This window comes from Genypterus blacodes, unplaced genomic scaffold (assembly GCF_046128005.1).
Source record: "Genypterus blacodes isolate CSIRO-AG114 ecotype Tasmania unplaced genomic scaffold, CSIRO-AGI_Gbla_v1 ptg000093l_1, whole genome shotgun sequence".
NCBI lineage: Eukaryota > Metazoa > Chordata > Actinopteri > Ophidiiformes > Ophidiidae > Genypterus > Genypterus blacodes.
The window spans coordinates 1564577-1584267 of NW_027466897.1; the positions used below are offsets into that span (position 1 = coordinate 1564577).

General features: G+C 43.4%; 1 protein-coding gene and 1 long non-coding RNA gene across 2 annotated transcripts; one reads left to right on the forward strand and one right to left on the reverse strand.

Annotated features, from left to right (window-relative positions):
• Positions 1-598: 598 nt before the first annotated feature.
• Positions 599-17863, reverse strand: nxph2a (neurexophilin 2a). The gene is made up of 3 exons (XM_076159041.1): positions 17284-17863; positions 16988-17140; positions 599-3231 (listed from the first exon to the last, which is right to left on the reverse strand). Exons 2-3 carry the CDS (start codon positions 17030-17032, stop codon positions 2485-2487), a joined length of 792 nt encoding a protein of 263 aa, XP_076015156.1. The 5' UTR covers positions 17033-17140; positions 17284-17863; the 3' UTR covers positions 599-2484.
• Positions 10284-11962, forward strand: LOC143007627 (uncharacterized). Its single transcript, XR_012964495.1, has 3 exons — positions 10284-10385; positions 10489-10532; positions 11825-11962. It is a non-coding gene; the product is annotated as an uncharacterized LOC143007627 (long non-coding RNA).
• Positions 17864-19691: the final 1828 nt, after the last annotated feature.

Consider the following 19691-nt stretch of genomic DNA (forward strand, 5'->3'; position numbering starts at 1 on the left):
ACAGCCCTGCACTTTACCAAAATATAGATCATGTATTATCTGAAGGCACAGTGGTTGAACTAAAAATCAATGAAAAGGACGATGGTGCCTGGTATTGCCTTTTAAATCTCCAAATACCGCCTGATTGGATTTACTTGTCTGTGTATAACACGGACAAGTACAATTCATTTATTTAATGATCCACCCCCTAAAATGAATAAACTAATGAAATCCCTCTGAAAAAACACTTAAGCTTGTCTGGAGTTGTGTGTATTGGGAAGTAGCCTGGTGTGTCTTGACGCTTAAGAGTGGATCCCTCGCCCTGATCAGATAAGAGTAATGGAAGTGAATGAAAAGACCCCTGTCCCCAATGGCCACAGCAAAATGGATGTGCTCCCTGAGGTGTACCTCTGGTATCATCCACGCCTGTGGACACAGATTTATAGGCCATTAAAAAGCCACACTGAAATGTACCTCTTAAAACGCCGTGTTTATCCTGTTGAGAAGTCGTCGGCGGAATGAAATGAGACGTGGAGGGAGTGGAGCCGACTCCATATGACATCATGCTGTGAGCCAAGTTCAAATAAGGTTTAATGCAATAAAAAGCTAAATTCATCTTTACAATCTTTTAACAAAATAAATCCCCTATTAAATGAAATATTCCGAACTCAACATCTGTACTTACACTATACACACAGCTATTCTCTTTAAATTGTGTTACAGGGGAAAACATTAAAAAAAAAAAAAATAGATCTAGCAAGCAGAAAATCAAAATAACTACAGTCTGCAAGGTCTACAAAAATGGAAATTAAGGCGATCCAAGCAATAAATATGACATCTACATGATATCGCTAGGGAAACAAAACGTAAGGAACAATTTACCTATTGATGTATTTCTCTGGAAAAATGGAAACAAATTGACATCATTTACTCTGAAGCCATAAGTAAACACGTTTAGTTTTAGAAGTACTGGGTTTCACATTTATACACTTTGAATTTGCACAAAGGAGTAAAACTAAAACATCAACATAGACCAACTTATTTCCTTCTACAAATTATATCATTTACAGTGGATAGGGAGAGATATGAGATACAGCGGTAAAGTAACCGTGACTGAAACCATAGCCACGCGTTTGCTCAGTGGCACTAAAACCTTGGGATGTGTGTAATCAACACTGCTTTTGTCATTTAACGTGCGTGTGGATTACAACGGAACAGAGAAAAACGGTTTTGATCGCTAAGTCAAAGCACATATCACCATTTATTACAAGACTGAATGTTATCTGCCTCCACGTAAAAGTCAGCCCGTCGAGTTTGCTGTACAATTTGAAATCCAATCCCACTTGTCATTATCGTTCCACCCACACTTACATTTTACCCTTTTTATTTTTTTTTCTATTGGTTTCTTCACTCTTGGTTGTAAGGTAAATGAAAATTCTCTGGCTAATTAAAGTCTATTAAAGACAGGTAATGTCAGGGCTGGTGGCAGGACCATGACAAAGTGCTGTTAATTGTCTGCCAGACTCACTAAATCCACCTGTCTTGCAATTATCGCTTCCCCCACACCTCTGCTGACACACTAATCCGCCGGTGGGGCCGCTCTGGGAGACTGACGCCTTTTGCAGTGCGTCCTGCAAACACAGACGTAGGATTTCGAGATTGCCTTTTGAATTTACACATCTTCTGATGACTGCAGTGGCAAACTGAGACATTTTAACACATAAACTAGGCAGCTGACAGATTATACAGAAAAGGTATTGACGTTTCATATAGTACAATAACAGTAAGTCTGTTTAATGATTTATGGCGGTATTCTCCGGTTTGTCTCCTGTTGGGTTCTTCATATTGGATTGTTAGACCACATTGATCATTCAGAGCTATTTGGAAACGAATCCCCATTAATCAAACCAATCTGAACTGCATTCTCGCCTCTGCTTTGAACAGATGCATGTGAGCTCTACATTAACAGCCATTGCACAAAAATTCCTCAGTTAAAATGTATTTACAAACAATGTACCATCTGGTGCCCCGTTGTTGGATAGGAATTGAAACATCTTGTCTTTTCTTAACTAAGTGTCTTCAAAATAATAAATCCCGTAACGGACTATTTTACTGTGTGAAGGAACATGTTGGCACCATTACATGTCTACAGACACACCAATGTACTTCCAACTGGGTTCCTGCCTATGGGCTAGCCTGGTGGGAAACATCTGGACAGGCTCCTAATTACAGTGATTTACAGAGAACATGTGGTGATGGGGTGGGGAGGAGTCACAAAGGAGGGAGTCGCCCAGGGTTTGTACTGTAGCTAATGCTTTCCCCAAATGAACAGTCCAGTCCGTGGACACCAAACGGTTAAACTGTAGACATGGATCAATGTTTTGCGTCCCGTTCTGCAGCCTGCTGTACTTCTGCAACTCGTCTTATGTAGGTTGTTCAAGGTTGATTATACATTTACATGAATGGAAGGGAGAAAGGGCTTGACGCATACTTCCGACTGCTTAGTCATCCTGTGGAGGAGTAGGGTGTGTCGCTATGGTAATTGTAGTCGGGGCAAACCTTCTGCACCAGTTTATAGTCAACGCTGTAAAAGGCTATATAGATGCATATGACTTTGAAGGGTTTGGAGCACAGCCAGGACACGTGGCTCTGCGTTTGTTCCTGGTAGCACACCTTGGAGGGGTCAAAGCTGCACAGGGCAGTCTTCTTGTTGCGATCCGTCTTCTCGTACTCGATGCGACAGTTGAAGGATTTGGTGTCTTTGGTCTCCAGTGTGGACTGCTGGGCGATCTCAAACTCCACCACCTTGGAGGGCGGCACCAGGCTGACCGACACGTTCCCCAGACCCGTGGAGTTGTGGCGGAAGTAAACGCTAAACGTGCCATTCCCATGATCCACGATCTTCCCTGTGATCAGCAGGTTGAGTTTGACAGTCTTGATATTGGAGTTGAAGTCTCCCCATCCAAACATCTTTTTAAATTTTCCAGTCTTGACGATGGGCCGGCGTTTAGTTCTGGCCTGTGCACCCTGAACATCTGTCTGATTGGATAACCAGTCCCAGAAGTCCTCCATGTTCTGTAAATATGTCAATTCCCTCATGTTGCTTTTGAACACGGGGGAGCCCCTGGCGAACAGACGCAGGGGGTTGAGAATCCGCGGACTGGCCCCCGTGGGAGAGAGCTTCTGTTCATCGTCACTGTCGCCCCACTCGATGAGCTCCGTTGCTGCTCCGGGCGCTTTCTTGCACGTCACCTTCAGAGAAAACAGAGCACATAAAGAGGAAAACCATTCAGTGACACAAAATAACTACTGGAGTAAATGTAGGTTGGTTACGTCCACTTAAAACAGGGATTCCTGAAAACAAACAAGGGTTAATGGTTGAAATCTGAAAGGTTCTTGCAAACTAAATGTATGAAAACAGTAAAAAAAAAAAATACAAAAAATCTCTAAATGAATAATTCAGCGACGGATCTCCAGATTTGCTCATAATTGCACAAAACAACAAAACAAAAGTTACAAAGACTGGTCAGGTGATGTGTGTATAGCTACATTCCCAGGATGTTTTCTGTGTGTGAACTTTGGCTTGTAATGCTTTCCAAATAATAGAATACCTTTGTTATGATATAAAGTGTGTGCTAAGTGCTAATCCAGACACAGAAATGAACTATGATCCTTCTTGGAAGCTCATAGCCTTTTAGCTGGAGGAGGGATTCCTGGTCCAGTTCAGATAAAGCTTTAATAATTCATGGCAATAAGCTTAGCTAGTTTTATTAGTAATTAGTTGTGCCAGCTTTCCCCGGGCTCAGTTTTAGGGATCACACAGACAAGCAGATGTTGAAAGCACCAAGCAGCGGCTGTTTGAAATCTCTCAGAGCTGCTGCACACGACTTCCAGACTAATTATAATTTAGCTGTAAGCCTGACTGAGGCACATGTGTACACAGCTAACAATCTAGGTCTGTCTGCTCCGACTTGTTTCCACCAGTTATTCCTATAAACCGTTTCATTCGTCATGTAAAAAAGGGTTATGTGCACCTCGTAAATATTTAATAATTTTAAACACGCTCTCCTATCGAGTGATCAGGTGTGCCGAGGCCCCAGACAGCACTAACGCCTTCATGACTTTGGCCGTTTGAGAGCCCAGGATGTGTAATGTGAAATCAATGCCTCTCCCATGGACAGTGAGCCTGGTCCATCCATCAGCCCTCACAAAGCTTAATTAAGACAGTTGCTCCACAAACTTGGATGAATGAAGCAACACATTTAATAACGTCCCTCCGTGCTCATCACATTCACGGGCTTTTAATCAAACAATTCCCTCATTGATTATTGCCATTTAGTCGCAGCCCGCGCCAGCTCGGGTTTTTCGTCTTGATCTGACTCCTACAACATCACAATACGAGACTGTGGCGAATATCCCATTCCCCACAGACACGGTTCTCGGCTGTTGTGAGGGGGGAGGGGAGGGGGGAAGGTCTTGGCGCTGGTCTCTCGCTGCCAGCCTGAGCTGTGATATCCTTTTTAGCGTTCCGCGAAGCTTTAGAGGTGAAACTGAAATTTTGTCTTTCAGTGTAAATCTCAGGTGAGCTTTGTATAGCATGATTATAATGCAAATGAGCGGGAAAATTTAAGTATGATGAGCAACTGGGGAAATTCCTATAACAACAAGGGGGATCACTAGAGGGATAACTAATACTTAAATACCCCGAGAGAGATGAAGCTGTGGGAACATGAAAGCTTAAGCTGATGATGTGGTGCTTTCTCTTCTCAACCTTCCTCTCTCTCGGTACACACACATACTTGAACACACACACACACACACACACCAAACACACACTCTAAAGAAAGGCAAGTTTTTCTACAAGCAGGCGCTGTGAAAAAAAAAAAAGGAAAGGTCTGATCAAGGAGAACCAACAAAAGCTTAATTAATCGGTGCTGCCATGCTGGAGGCATTTTGGGGCAACTTGAAACAAGACATTATTCTGATAAAAACCTCAGACGTATGGAGCTAAAACTCCAGACCTCATTTCAACAGTGCAGGCAAAGTGACTTGGAGATATATGTACCACGGGGATCAGCCACTTTCTGACTTCTTGTAGACCTCACATTAAATTCTAATCCAGATACGTAATCTAGCTAATGACATCCAATGTCTGGAGTTGCAATTACGCCGCTCTCGTTATCTGGATTCTGATGCATTGTGATTGCGTGTGAGGTTGTTAGGTGGTTTGTGGGTTTTGCTTGGGCAGCTCCACAATCAAAATAAATACTGTGTGAACATGCGGCCAGGTCCTGCTTGTCTGTGGATCATATTTTGGTTGTTTTTGCATTGCAATTCCATAATCCTAATTCAATATATCATATAATATATCCACACTGAAAGAACATTTAAAACACTTCAACTGCCAACACTGTAGGTTTAACAACGCCAGACAGGACAGTAATAGAATAGTCAGCAAAACCGTTCACAAGAAACAAAGAAATTACGTGACTAAATAAAATATTTAAAGAAACGATCAATATTTGAGCTTAACCCTGTGTTGACCTGATATCTGGTTACTTTAGTATCGATGGCACCTGTGCTGTATACTAACATGTATGCGTTGCGCCCCTCTATCAGTCCACCTGCAACTGATAAAGATCCTTCTTGTGATATCAGGGGAGGAAACTGCACATTATTTATACTGGAGGCATTGATGAGTAAATTACCTACTTACATCTGCAGTCTTTTATCTTAGCTCACAAGCAATTATTGCCAAAGCTCCTCTTGCTTTATTCTTCTACTTGTGCCTTCACAGCTCTCTTTCTATGCAGATTGGGCTGTGCAATGAACTGCAAAACATCCTGACTTTAAAGGTACGGGCCTCTTTTCCTTCTTTCTTTCTTTTTTTTTTTTTTTTTTTACAAACCATTGGAAGGAAGCCAAACAGCCTGTCTGAATAAGTGGGCTGTGTTGCAGAGGTATGGGCTTCTTGATTCTATTTCATTTTATTTAGTATTTATGCTTTATTGAGTTGGATTTAGATCATTTTCAAGTGCCATTTTTCATCAGGACAACCAAGAGGAAGAGCTTTTGTAATCGATGGCACTCTGCTGGTGATAAATAATGATAAGGAGTCACATCTTCACCGTGTATCTGCCACAGACGACACCAATCACAACCTGGGCAATATCACTTTTCCTTTTTTCGATCCGATACCACGTAACACTGAGGCCAATACACTGCTTTCTCTTGCGTACAGTACAATGGGAAAGATTACACCTTATTTATTGTGTGTAATATTGTAATAGTTTTTTCCAGTAAATGGACATAATGCAAAACAGATTTAATGTGTTTGAAAATGTGTCCAATTCATCTGGCTATGCTGGAAACATGCTGCTCCAAATCAAAATATATTTCCAGAATCCTCCAACAATATCCAAACTCTTGATGTGACAATGAATTATGAAAATAAATCAGGATTGGATGTTTCCTGCATTTCTCATCTATGATTAAAATGCAAACATAGATGGAAGTAATAGAATTCCGTGGTTCCCCAGTTGAGGAATTGCTTGCACAGATTTCAATCTAATTATGATATTTGCATTGTGTTTGAAAAAGATTTGCTTTATTGCCTCAAACGGAGTCAAATCGTAGTTTAAACGTGTTTAAATGTAGTGAGTGTGTTGATTGTTAGGCCATAGTCATTTGTAAAGGTTCCCTCCTTGCAGCAGACAGATATGTGATTTAATAAGACGCCGATCAGTAATACGGAGAAGGTGCGAATGGGACTTACTTCTGAGACTGAGGTGATAGCAAGCGGCCTCACAGTGAGTCTGGATGAATCAGCCCCGACATTCATTTGTAATGAGCATTATAGAGCAGGCTGCCTGCTTGTCCCGTGGGTAGACATATCTTTTAGAGGCCTGACATAAAGGTAATTGCCACAGTGACCACAACTAGCCTCTAGAAAGTTATTAAGAAGCCAGTGACATCTGGCTTCTGGATCATCTGAAGAGATGCCGTTAAAACGTATTTGCAGTGAGCAGCCGGCGACATTGTGCTCAGCTGTGATGGGTTCTGGGCCGCAGGCGAGGCTACGGTGTTGTTTTGATGGCAAACGATGGAATCTGATCCTTCTCTCTCACACGGGTACAGCTGACAGCGAGGCCCCCCGCTTATGATGTGCAATCAGCTTTTCTGTCGCTTTGTGTCTCTCTTTACTCCTCTTGCATTGAAAGGTTCAGCAGCGGCGTGGCTAAATTCTATGTATTATTGTTTTTTTGTATTTTTTTAGTGTGCTAAAATAATCTGTTGCGTTGCCCTGGATCATTTTTTCCAGCACATAAGGTTGGAGAATGTGTCTAGGGAAAATTGGTTTCAGGCATCTTCCTCACAATAAACAAAATGGGCAATTAACCTGCTCATCAGTGCAGGCAGAGCAGCGCCAATGATGCACTCCGCTGTTCTTCATGGATTTATCTGTGCAAATTGACCTCACTTTGGTGGTGCAATTCATTTCTCTGCTAATTTTCTGTCGGAAGCTACATTAACTTGATGTGTTTCTACGTAGCAAAATTTTTGGACGTCGCAGGGAAATTACGCCAGAATCGCCGGCATCTCTCATAATACTTTTCACGTCACGTGGCAGCTCCGCCCATGCTGCTGGCATTAAAGCGGATTGTTGGGGAGCTGGATTGACTGCGGTGTCTTCTTGAACATGACAAGCAGCTCTACACACAAGAGGCATTTTCAGCCCCACCCCCCATCCTGCCCCAGCCATCTTCCTCCTGATGTTACGGGGCATATCATTTGTAATGATTCACACTGAGACTTGGTTCCAGGAGAGAAGGCCCAGGAGGCGCTTAGGCTGCCTAAAGCGAGCATGTACGCGCTGGTGAAGAATAGATTGGTGCTCTGATCACTGGAACAGCCTCACGCTCCAAAGCCATCACTTTTAATCAGAGGCCGTCCGGGGAAACGCATGGCAGGTGCTTCGGCACCGTGGTGGATCACAACAGCAAATCCACACTAGGGGCATCTCGGTGATCACAGCGAGCTGCGGCTGATGTGTGCACGTGTGTGTATGCGTGTGTGTGTGTGTGTGTGAGTGTGTGTGTGTAGCATACATGTTTCCACCACCCTGCAGTCCCTGAGGCCGTTATCACCTGACCTCTGTGTGGGCGATACAGACCACAGCATGGTCAAACAAGCACAGACGTTAATACCTAAAGAGTCTTGCTTAAGATGTTTGAGATTGACTGTTGTACTTACTGCATCATTTAACTACTTTAGGGAATTTGTCGGGAATATTCAGAGCGGCCGCGGCCACTTTAAAGCCGGAGTGTCGGCTACGAAGGCTCACCGGCTCCGTCCATTTATAACAGAGCAGCTTCCTCCTAAGAATACACACTTTGAAAATGTGATATGAGGATGGGATGACGGGCTCATCATGCTGATGCTTTCATTAGTGTTATCATCTCACCACTATATCGCTGCCATTATTAGATCTGACAGGTTGGTACTGGAAAAACTTCACATGCACGTGTCCCATTGTGGCGAAGAAACACGTTGACAAGTATTAATTGCTGTCGAACTTTGAGCTGTTACTGCTGGCTTTTGCTTCCCACTAAATGTCTGGACCCAATGACGTCTTAGGGATTTAAAGAAATTGCACGTAAAGTATAGTTTACGTGCAGGATTGATAGGATTCCACCGTGGGATGCATGTACTGTACATGTCACGGTGCGCCATCGCGGTACAAATCCTGTCAAATCTCTGTTTGTTACCTGGCGAGAGTTAAGGATTATTTAAAATAATTTTCATCTCAATCTGCGTGTGATTTAGATTGCACAATACTGCAGAGTTTTATCTTTTAGTCCCAAGTCAGCAAGAGCAGGACTTGTCCTTGGGCGAGACACTGACTCCTTACCAGCTTTGGTGACCCTGACCTCTGACCTGTGTGTGTGTGTGTGTGTGGAACTACAGGGATCACACTGAGCCATGACGGGAAAGCAAAGCTGCAAACTCCCGCCATTTTCGTCTTCAATAATTCAGACCTGCTTGAGTTTGATGTTTGATTTTCAGTGGGAGGTCAAATACAACAGCACCCATATCACTATTGAGACATTTAAGCTATTAAATCGCCTGTACACCTTTAAACATACTTAATTTAACGTATTTAATGCCACATACATAATTTACATACTACTTGATATGCCTCTGGTGCTATGTAACCTTTATGTGATTAACATATTCTGTCATTTCACCCTGATCATGTGATTGTTCCCCTGTGAATGAGTTTGTTTCTTTGATGCTCAGTCACAAACATCTATTTACAAGCCCTGCACCTGATGCTGCCTGCTGATAACCCGTCTCTCAGCTCTCTGGCTTTGGAGGACCTCGGGTTCGTATTGTTTTTGACCAAATCCCCTATGAGAGTGAAGCCTTCCCTCTTGTTTGGGAGGATTTCCCTTGAGGAGGCAGAGCAATAAACAGCAGAAAGCATTAGCCAATTATCCTTCCTGCAGACAGAAACGTCCCTCAATGTTCCCCAAAGAACTGAACAAATGATGGAGACTCATTCCACAATTGGTTCCAATCTCGGCGACACACAGCATACAGCAATTCTAATGAGAGCCAAAGTCTTCCATTGTTGTGTGGCTGCCACATTTTGAAGCGAAATCCAACTTATTTGCCCTTAGAACCTGAAACTTAGCGACCTCTCAACAACTGCCAGTGACACTACACACACACTGAGTCTACACAAAATGAGGCAACACACACTGAGACAACACACGCGAAGATTACACAATGTAGGACTGCTTTCAGTTTTTTTGCTTCAGGCATGAAAGAACAAATTAAAATATGGAATGTTATAAAATCAACTAAAAGCACAACATATGAGTTTGTTTGTCTAGGTCAGGGGTCAGGGGTCAGGAGTTGGCAACCTGCGGCTCCTTTGGCTCCCTGTGGCTTTGACCAAAAAATATATGGAAATTAATGTTTTAAAGTTTCATTTCAAATTTCCAAATTTTGATTTTATTCTGGGGATGAGAGAGAGAGAGAGAGAGAGAGAGAGAGAGAGAGAGAGAGAGAGAGAGAGAGAGAGAGAGAGAGAGAGAGAGAGAGAGAGAGAGAGAGAGAGAGAGAGAGAGAGAGAGAGAGAGAGAGAGAGAGAGAGAGAGAGAGAGAGAGAGAGAGAGAGAGAGAGAGAGAGAGAGAGAGAGAGAGAGAGAGAGAGATCCAGCCAGCTAGAGTCTGATGTTCAAGATGTTTAACAGAGTTTTATATTAATGTGCTACATCACCTCTATTCCAGTTGCTAAATGTATTTGAAAATTACTTTGTCTATTGACTGAAAAGGAACTCCAGAAAATGTGTGCTAAATGGAGCCATCTAGTCTCTGTTCAGCATCTGGTTTGAGAGGTAAATTCATGATTATTCCATGTATTCCAACACAAAACAAGTACATTTGGTAGCCTGAAGATTTGTTTTGACTAATTTCTTGTCTGGTATTTATTTTCTACAGAGAGGAGCGAGCAGTGGAGAGGAGAGAGAAGCCAGCGTGCAGAGGTGAGATTTGACATTTAGTTCTGAAACGGCTACTGTGTTTTGACAGCTACAGTTAGCATGAAACGACACCAGATAAGCTAGCACTAGCTTACGAGTACACGGCACGACATGGTAACAAAATGTCGCATAACCGGTGATGTCACATGACCAAACCAGCAGGGAAGCTGCTGGTTTGGTCATGTGACATCACCGGTTATGCTTCTCATGGTCTTCATCCTCATATTTTCACACAAGTCAAGCACACAACCAATTTCTTATGGCCATACTGCTGTAGCGCCACCACTAGTTAGCATGACGTCCATCTTAGCAGGATTACTCAGACTTTTGTTTGTGCGTGTGTCACCAGATGACATTTTTAAAAGCTTATACAAAAACGTGTTGGCATGTTTTGATTGAAAATGTTCTGAAGTCTATTGAGGTTTCATCTTGGACCAAAGAAATCCAAAAAGTCAGTCTATAACTTCCGTGCCCGGCGCTCAAGAGAGTAAAAGCAAACCTTTATCGTAGCCTAAACAAATCTAGTGTTGCGCCCGAACTCTCCGCCGCCAGCGTACGTGTGGCAGCGAGGCAGGGAGGATGTGGGATGTTTGCGAGCGTGGCTTTTGTGTTGGGGAAAATGGAATGCAGCGACGATGTCAGGTGTTGAGGGAACGCTAACAAAGATTCCCTGTTAGCAGAGGAAGGCGAGCGAGCGGGAGGCTCCGGGACGAGAGGCTTCAGGTAATCTGGGATACTGGTGTTATCTCAACACCTGCCACATGTGACAGCAAGCAAAGCCCTGAACACTTCACTTTTCGGCAGGCGTTACCTTTCAACGCATCATCACTTTCATAATCCCCTTACACGGTCAAAGCGTCTACTCCTGACACCTGCAGCACGCCACCGCCGCGTGTCTGATAACAGGATTCCGCCAGATAATACGAGCAAGCTGGATGGGCTGGGTGTAATTACCATTCTCTTGACCGATACTGCGTGTATTCTATTTTATACAGGATCAGGAAATGTGCTTGTAAAACTCTACTACCGCGTCTTAAGGAGCAGCGCGGCGTCGTTCTCATATGAATACCACAGGGTTCCGATTTGAGTTCCTCAACTCGGAAATAAGTAATCCCATTTCTCCCACTGAGCAATCCTGTAACAACTTCTATTTCACGTTGTCAACTCTTCATGTCTGCGCCGTGCATGATGCGATGTTTTATTCAAAAAAGTGTTGTTGTTTCTACTTAATTTACATCTGGCTTGGCAGATCTGTAAAATGTTTGACAAAGCAAATGTTTCCCCCGTTCTTGCAGCTGATTACGCCTCGACCGATTTCACAGGAACACGCTACGGCTTTGAAGGCAAGAACAAGAATGGAACAGACATGGCTTCCATTTGCACCGAGTCGCTCTACAGACAGGTACTTCACAAGAAATTTACAAAGACAGAGGGGAGCCGACAGCGCTTTGTTAGGGTCGGAACTGACAAGCTAAAGGAAAAGCTTCAAAAGCACAGAAAGCAGAGGAGGAAATGCTAAAAAAGAGCCAAATCAGGGAGCAGATAAAATATAACGCACTTCTATTCTAAAGCTGTCACACCCGGCTTTGCACGGGGAAGGAAAACGTTTTAATTAAAGAGGTCGGTCATTTGCTTAAGCGTTGACGTGTTGCTGATTGCTTTTTGCCAGGTAGCAAACCGAGGAGTAATTACGACCTTTATGTCGTGTGAGTGTTTCGGAAAAACAAAAGTGTTCAAATATCAGACACTTCGCCACTGTGCTTGGCTGGAGCTCAGGCTTATTAAGAGTCGGTACGCAGCTCATCAGTCAGCTCCGTACGTCAGGAATGAATCATAGGCTCAGATTATCAAAAGCACTCTGAAATTTGCATTATTTGATTGCGAGGCCGGAAATGGATTGGGATGAATTGGCGAACTTCCTGTCAGGAGGCGGGTTTGAACAGGCTAAGGAGACAAAACGTTCAATACTGTGTCTTGTCTCATTTATGTCCACAATTCCTGTCCCGTCTCGCACGGCTTTGTTTCCATCCACATTTCCTCGATAGTTTCTGTACAATGTGGTTTAAAAATGTCAAACTGCCCCATAGTGGCCACAGAAATGTCCACCATCTACGTACGTATGCCTCACATACAGACATAGAAGCAAATCAGTGTGTATAATATGTAAAAGGTGAAGCTGTAAAAGCACGACAACCTGCTAAAGAGCTGTTTGGTGGCTGGTTTGTGCCGCCCGGTCTCTCCTGACAGCGTGGAGAGTTAATGACGGTGCTATACGGTAGCGGAGCCTCCAAATCTAACATGTCGCCTCAGGCTGCGCATCTTCCATAAAAATTCAAAGCTGTGGCTCAACATCGGGCAAATTCAACATGGTATTAAACATAATGCCTCCTGCAGCAGAGCCGGCGGCGCTGAGAGAGAGAGAGACACTCGACACTTCACATCACATCACAGGCACGGCCGAGGGAAAAGGAATCGTGCTTCTATAATTGTTTGACTTAAGTCTCTAATGGTCCATCCAGCAGCCAGATTAGAGACATTTTCAATGCAAACGTCAATTCTCTAACATCAACGAGTCGTCTGGAACTTCTCTCTCTTCATTCTAGGACTCGTGTCAATGGATTTATTGCCAGCGCGCACGCAATTATGATTGATGATTGAAAACGTTATAGGTTGCCGCCGCTCGATACACTCGATACAATGTGTAGTGGCTGCAAGCTTCATTTGTGGGATTTGAACCAAGGAAATAACCTTTGCTTTGGAGGGCTGAAACAACACGCAGGCCGAGGGCTGCAAATGCCACAGACGGTGTTGTTTATGAGGGATTATCTAGTCAAGCCTTCTGGCCGCAAAGATTGTGACCCCAATATGAGCACAGATACACATCGGCACCATGTAAGCTCCAGAATGATTCCTGGAAGGAAGCGCATCCATTCACTCAGCCGCTCCCTGTTTAATCACCTCCACATGAAGAAGAAGACATTCCACATGCATTTGGTCTGACTGCCATTTTCCTCATGTTTCTCTCTCTCTCTACCCAATTTCTCTGCTGGGTTTTGAAGACTTAAGTTCTGCACTTTCCCCCCCCTACCCCCTCCTCTCTCTCTTTCTTACAAGCCAAATCCTGGGAGAGGCTGATGTGAGGACCAGGCAGAGCCGAGGATGTGACGAATATAAACACTATTTTTTTTATTGTCCAGAGGGAGAGAGGGGGTGGCGGGGGGGTGCCAGGGGTTGGGCGGCGGGGTCTCTAAAAGAGACGAGGACCTTATCACAGCCCAGCAGCTCTGTAATTCGCCGCCATGATAAAGTGGCAGAGCGGAGAACCTTACAAGGCTGGCACAATCCAAAGACGGATTAGGTTTTTCTGACATAAGCTTCCTGAAAAACTAATCAATCAGCCCATGCAGTATTATCAGAAGCGTGAGATTAAAGAGCTGCTCCTAATCCCCCCCACTGTACATTTTATTACACTTTCCAGTGTTAGTTGCCCTTAAATATACAATAAATAAATAATGAAACCAAACCTAATTGAGCATGGGAGAGAGGAAACGGGTTAAAGTGCCCTTAGAGGGGGAATTCATGTAGAATTTGTGTATTGTTAAGAAGAAGACGAGGATGAAGCTGTTGTCCTTGAGCCGTTTTTGAAACGCACTGTCTCACTCTGACACTGCAGAGGAAAACAAGAGGAGGGGGGTTGGGGTTCTCAACACAATATTAACATATAAAATGACACTTTCTGGATCATTTAGCAGATTTCCAACCAACAGATAACTTGATCAAACCCAAACAAACGGACGCTCACGGAAATAACTCCACAAACTGTTGAAATGAAAATGAAATGAAATGCAATGAAAAGCCTAAATCCTTGTTGGAGTTTGACATGACTTGTAATCCTTTCAATCACTGCATATCAGCAGCTGCAGGGATGAACCCGGAGCGTGCTGCGGCTCCCGGAGACGACGTGTGCCGCGCCACGCTTCCTACCGGCTCAGCTTTGTCTCCTTAACGCGTCACGCCCTTCTGTCCAGGTTTTTTGTTCATGTTCCCGCTCCGTCTCGACTCAGCCGGCCCTGCGTGAGCCGGGAGGCGGGCCGGGCCGGGCTGATCCATGCCGTGACTTAATATCACCAAAGCTCCGGTCCCAACAGTAAAATAAGACAGCGTATGAGACTTTGTCACGTCGTCTCACTCTTAATCCTGAGCAGCTTTGGGGGAAAAGGAAAAAAACACACTTCCTCCCCGTGTTAAATGTGAGACATAACAGCAGCAGGGTACAAGTGGGATGACAAGGAGCAGAGCTCAAGTATGTTTTATCTTCATCTACATTGTTCCACTGTCATTGCACAGATGATGACTGCAGCAGATGTCATGAGGAAGAATGGCTTCTCTCAGGATGGCTTTGACCCTCTTATTTGTCCCTAGGGTATGGCACAGATGCTCGGGCCTGGGTAACACTTTCACTGTGTGTGTGTGTGTGTGTGTGTGTGTGTGTGTGTGTGTGTGTGTGTGTGTGTGTGTGTGTGTGTGTGTGTGTGTGTGTGTGTGTGTGTGTGTGTGTGTGTGTGTGTGTGAAAAATACTGGTGAGCCGTGTTTTTGCGTCTTGCTCTCTTTTGTGCGGCTGATGTGACAGAGCGGGCCTTCACTGTCACGTAATGACCTTGTATCCTTCGGTATTACAGAGCGTTCAGCCGGCGTCGCTCGTCCCCGTGAGCATTGGGGTCGAATTCTGTTTTGGCACCTTTTAGTCTCGCGTCTCATCCAGTTTCTCTCCAAAGTAAACCGTTGAATAAAGCAGATGTGCCAAGAAAAAGAAAGACGGTTTGAGAAGTTTTTGCCAGTTTATTGGATTGGGGGAAAGCTGCTCTGGCATTTAAACATCGTTCACCCAGTGGTGTGGGAATATTGATAAAGGCCAATATGTCCCCAGTCAGACAGCAGTGGGTCTGCTGGGAGGGAAAGTGGTGATGCATATGAAGAGAGCCTCTCCGGGGAAGCAGCCGCTCTCTCTCCTGAGGCAGAGTTCCCATCAGGCTGATTAGAACAGCATCCAGGGCAGACGGCACTCTGCTGCTGCTGCTGCATCTGCACCGTTCAAGGCTACAGTATCTTTAAAGAGGCGCGTCTTTGAGGATCGCATAGATATGGAGAACTTCTTCAATCATTTGGCATTTTCCATTCAGGTCTAATCACAGCAAGACTCCTTAAAGCGTAGATGATTGTGATAAAGCCCTCACTCATGCCAACACACAACAACATCAGCATCAGCATCTTCAGTTTGCTTAATTCTCCTGATCTGTCTTTGGCTTTACTCACAAGTTATGCTGCGCCTGCTCTTAAGATTTAGACAAGAAAGAAATCTGGGGTAAATAAAAAATCCTTTCCTGAGTGTTATGCTTTGATGAGACCGTATATGTCATCAACGAGGAGCAGCAGAGGGTGGGAGAGCTTTTGTTCCTGTTTTCCAGGCATTGTTCTCCGTTCTCATTTTCATCAGTCGGCTCTTCATCATTCTTAACGCGGCGCAGACACCTGGCTGGTGTTCAACAAAAAGTTCTACCCCGACAAGGAAAATTAATTATAATGATTGGTTATGGACTGATTGATTGATTGACCTTTTGCTGGAGATGTATGAAAAGGAATCAGAGGCAAAGGGACAGAAGCAGAAAGCTGTGATGCCAAGACAACAATATAACAATATTACAATATATATAACTGAAATATTACCCACTATAAACTCTGAAGATGAACAGCTTTAGCAGAATAATGCAAACTGCTTTAATTCTAGACCGTAATAAACATTGTGTCCAGACTGACATAGAAAAGCTGCAGTGTAATGGGGAAATTAGGAATTATTAAACAAATACCCCAAATATATTTTTAATGAGGATCTCTATCTATTCCAATAGACGCTTATGCCAAATAAGGACAGTGAAGTAATTATTTTAAGGACATTTACTGCATATTGTTTGATATATCTCTGCTATTGGCAAAGTCATAATCTGCTGTGTAAAATTAAATCCCATCAATTACGCCTCTCTGTAAAATAGGTCTGTCAAAAGCTGCTACAATTAAATAGAAATCGTCATATATTATATTTGTATCCTCTGTATTGATAAATTAGGACGGTTTATTATTAATAGCTGGTACATTGAAATAACACAAAAAAAACTAATATCCTGTATCCTGTCACACTGATAATAAAATCAAGAGGACAAATTGAAATTTCACACCAAACTGAGATTATATTGTTAATTAGACGCGACGCTGTGACTGATGAATGAAGCGTTTTCGGCGCTACAGGATGCAGATCTAAAGTGGCTGCAACAGCACCTGTAAATCACACAAATACGTCTCAAATACAACTTCCACGCAGACAAACGGGTGTCTTGTAAAGAGGGCAAACAGCGTTCTAACTTGTCCCCCTCCTTGAAGTCATGTGTGCGGCGTTGGAGCTCACCTGGTGCAGCAGCAGGAGAAACGCGAGTGTTTGCTGAGCTCTCATCTTCTCTCACTTCTCTCCAATTTATTCACGACGAGCAGCGCTTAAATCCTCTCTGGTAGCTTCGGGGAGAGGCAGACGCACATGCCGCTGGAGCATCGCTTAGATCACCTGAGAGGAACAAGTGCAAAACATGCAAACACCCAAAATCATTTGTCTGGAGCCCCACGTGTTAAATCTGCGAGAAACCAACAAACAGCAAAACCCCCCCCCCCCCCCCTCCAATTGTATAATCTCCATAATTTTCCCCCTACCGCTTTGCAAAGGTAACACCACCTCACTTAGTTGCGTGAGGTTGTTGGACTCATGCCTGTTCCATCCACTTTCCCGTTGCAGATCCTAAAATCCTCCCTGTGTCTCCGTCTGTTGGACAGCTGAGTGGATTCGAACCGTTTTCCTCCTTAATCCCACGCCAAATGGTGAACCGAGTTCGTACACACACTTGTGCAAGTGTGCATGTGCAAGTGTGTGTGTAAGTGTGTGTGTGTGTCGCTGTATAAGTGAGCTGTGGCTGCTGGCAGACGAGCGCTCCTCTCTGCGCTGCGCACTACTTCACTCTGCGCGCAAACTCCTCTTCTTCTTCTGCTGCTTCTGCGCGCCTGGAGACTCCAAGGTCGGCGCGCATCCGTGGAGCGACCCAGAGCCCAGAGAGAGCTGCCCGCTCAAGTGCCACTTTCCCCGCGTAGCAACCAGTAAGCAGCTTGATGTCACCGCTTTCAAGTTTTGTTCGGCAACGCTGACACGTTTTTAACCCTTTAGACGTTTAGATTCGTGATACAACAGGGTGATTCTCAGATAAGGTATCACCTCTAACCCCTCCTGTAAACGCGTCGACTGCACATGTGACACGTTTACCAATCTACTAATATTGAAGAACTACAATACCACTTAACAAATACGAGGATTGATGATATTTCACACTATTGATTAATGAAATCCTGCTTTCTAACTCGAAAACACAATTATTTTAATATAAGTATATTAATTCAGCTTTATCCCTGATAAACGTTGAGCTCACCGACCAAGCAGATTAGGCTCCACAGTCAAAACTTGAAGCGAAAGGTCAAACGCTGCAGACGTTGGAGAAAGGAAAAGGGATCGGTGTCTCCTGTGGCTTTGGCGCCACCTCGCGGTTCCAGTCAGCCACTTCACTTTCCTCCAAGCGGTTTGCGGCTGTAGTAGTTAAAGCGTGGAGAGTGCTGGGTCGCTGCATTTTACAAACTCGTATAGTTTAAACCAAGATAGTTTTATGTTAAATTCTAGTATGAAAATCCCAACACTTCCTAAGACACCAAGTTTGAGATGAGATAAGATTTTTTTTTTAAATTGATTAATCCAAAAAGGAAATTGTTGTGCCAGAGGTTGCGTGTGTTATTTCCAATAAGGCAAATGTAATAAAGTTGGATGAAACACAGAGAAGAGAGATATGAAATAGTAAAACAAAAAACAAGATAAGCTTTGTGGGAGTAGACCTTGTTCGATAGTAGAAGATGCATTGAGACAGATATGTTATATACTAACTAACCATGCAGGGCAATGTATGGCAGAAACATATTGTTGAATGCCAGAATGTGAGGTTGTGTGTAATATACCAATGGTAGTAGGATATAGCAGGTTTGCATGATGTAGTGCTGAGGTGGGTCGGGCATAAGTGTGATGGTATTGACAATAATAATGTTCTAAGATTTATGTTGTCATGGAGAATTGCATTTATTTGGAGAAACATCAATGGTCACCATTCACAAAAAACATTCGAAATGTGTTTTTGTAACATAAGAACCTTCACAGATGTGGATGTGAAACGCTCCTATGTGCTTTTAAATCAAGACCCATTCATATATTCTACATAGCAACCAGTAGAATTGGTTGAATTGAGAAATCCAAGCCTTTAGTAACTTAGCGTGCACAGTTTCACAGAAGAAGAGACCAACAGCACCCAGAGGTGTCTGATCAGAGATAACACCATTCAAATTTATAAGAATAACCAATAATTTAATGTATAAGAACTGCACAACATCCAGTTAAATATGTATCAAATAAATTAGATAATATACAGGTTAAACATAGCTATGACGTATTTAACAAAATCTAACCAAGACTGGAGATGATCAAGAAGGACCACAAATTAGGGCTTTTATTTTCTTGCATTTCCTTTAATTTCCACCAGATCTCTTTGTAGGTCTCAGGCACGAGGAACGTTGTTATTATGATGGCTGCAGCATGCACAATGTCTTCAGGCTAAGGTCTAATGTGCACTAAGAGGGTGTTTGATGTGCGTCATTCTTAATTTCTGAACACGCCCATTGCTTAGAGCTTTTTGTGGCAGGTAAAATCACCTGTAAACACTGGTAATGCCTTGAATGATTGAATTTGTGTCAGGAAGCAGAGTGGAGCAACACCTTTTACAAAGAAAGAGACAAAGAAAGAAAGGAGAAAAAAGAAAATAGTAAAGACCAATGCAGCAGATTGTGGATGTGCAGATTATTATTATTATCATTATTATTACTATTATTATTATTACAGGGGTTTACAGTATTTCTTGGTGTGTAGGTGCATCATGTCTTTCAATGTGTGTGTACTGCTGTGTTGTATGTGTTTGTAATGCAATTGTTGTTTTGGATTGCTGCACACTGCTGTATATGCAATGTCCTGCACTGTATAG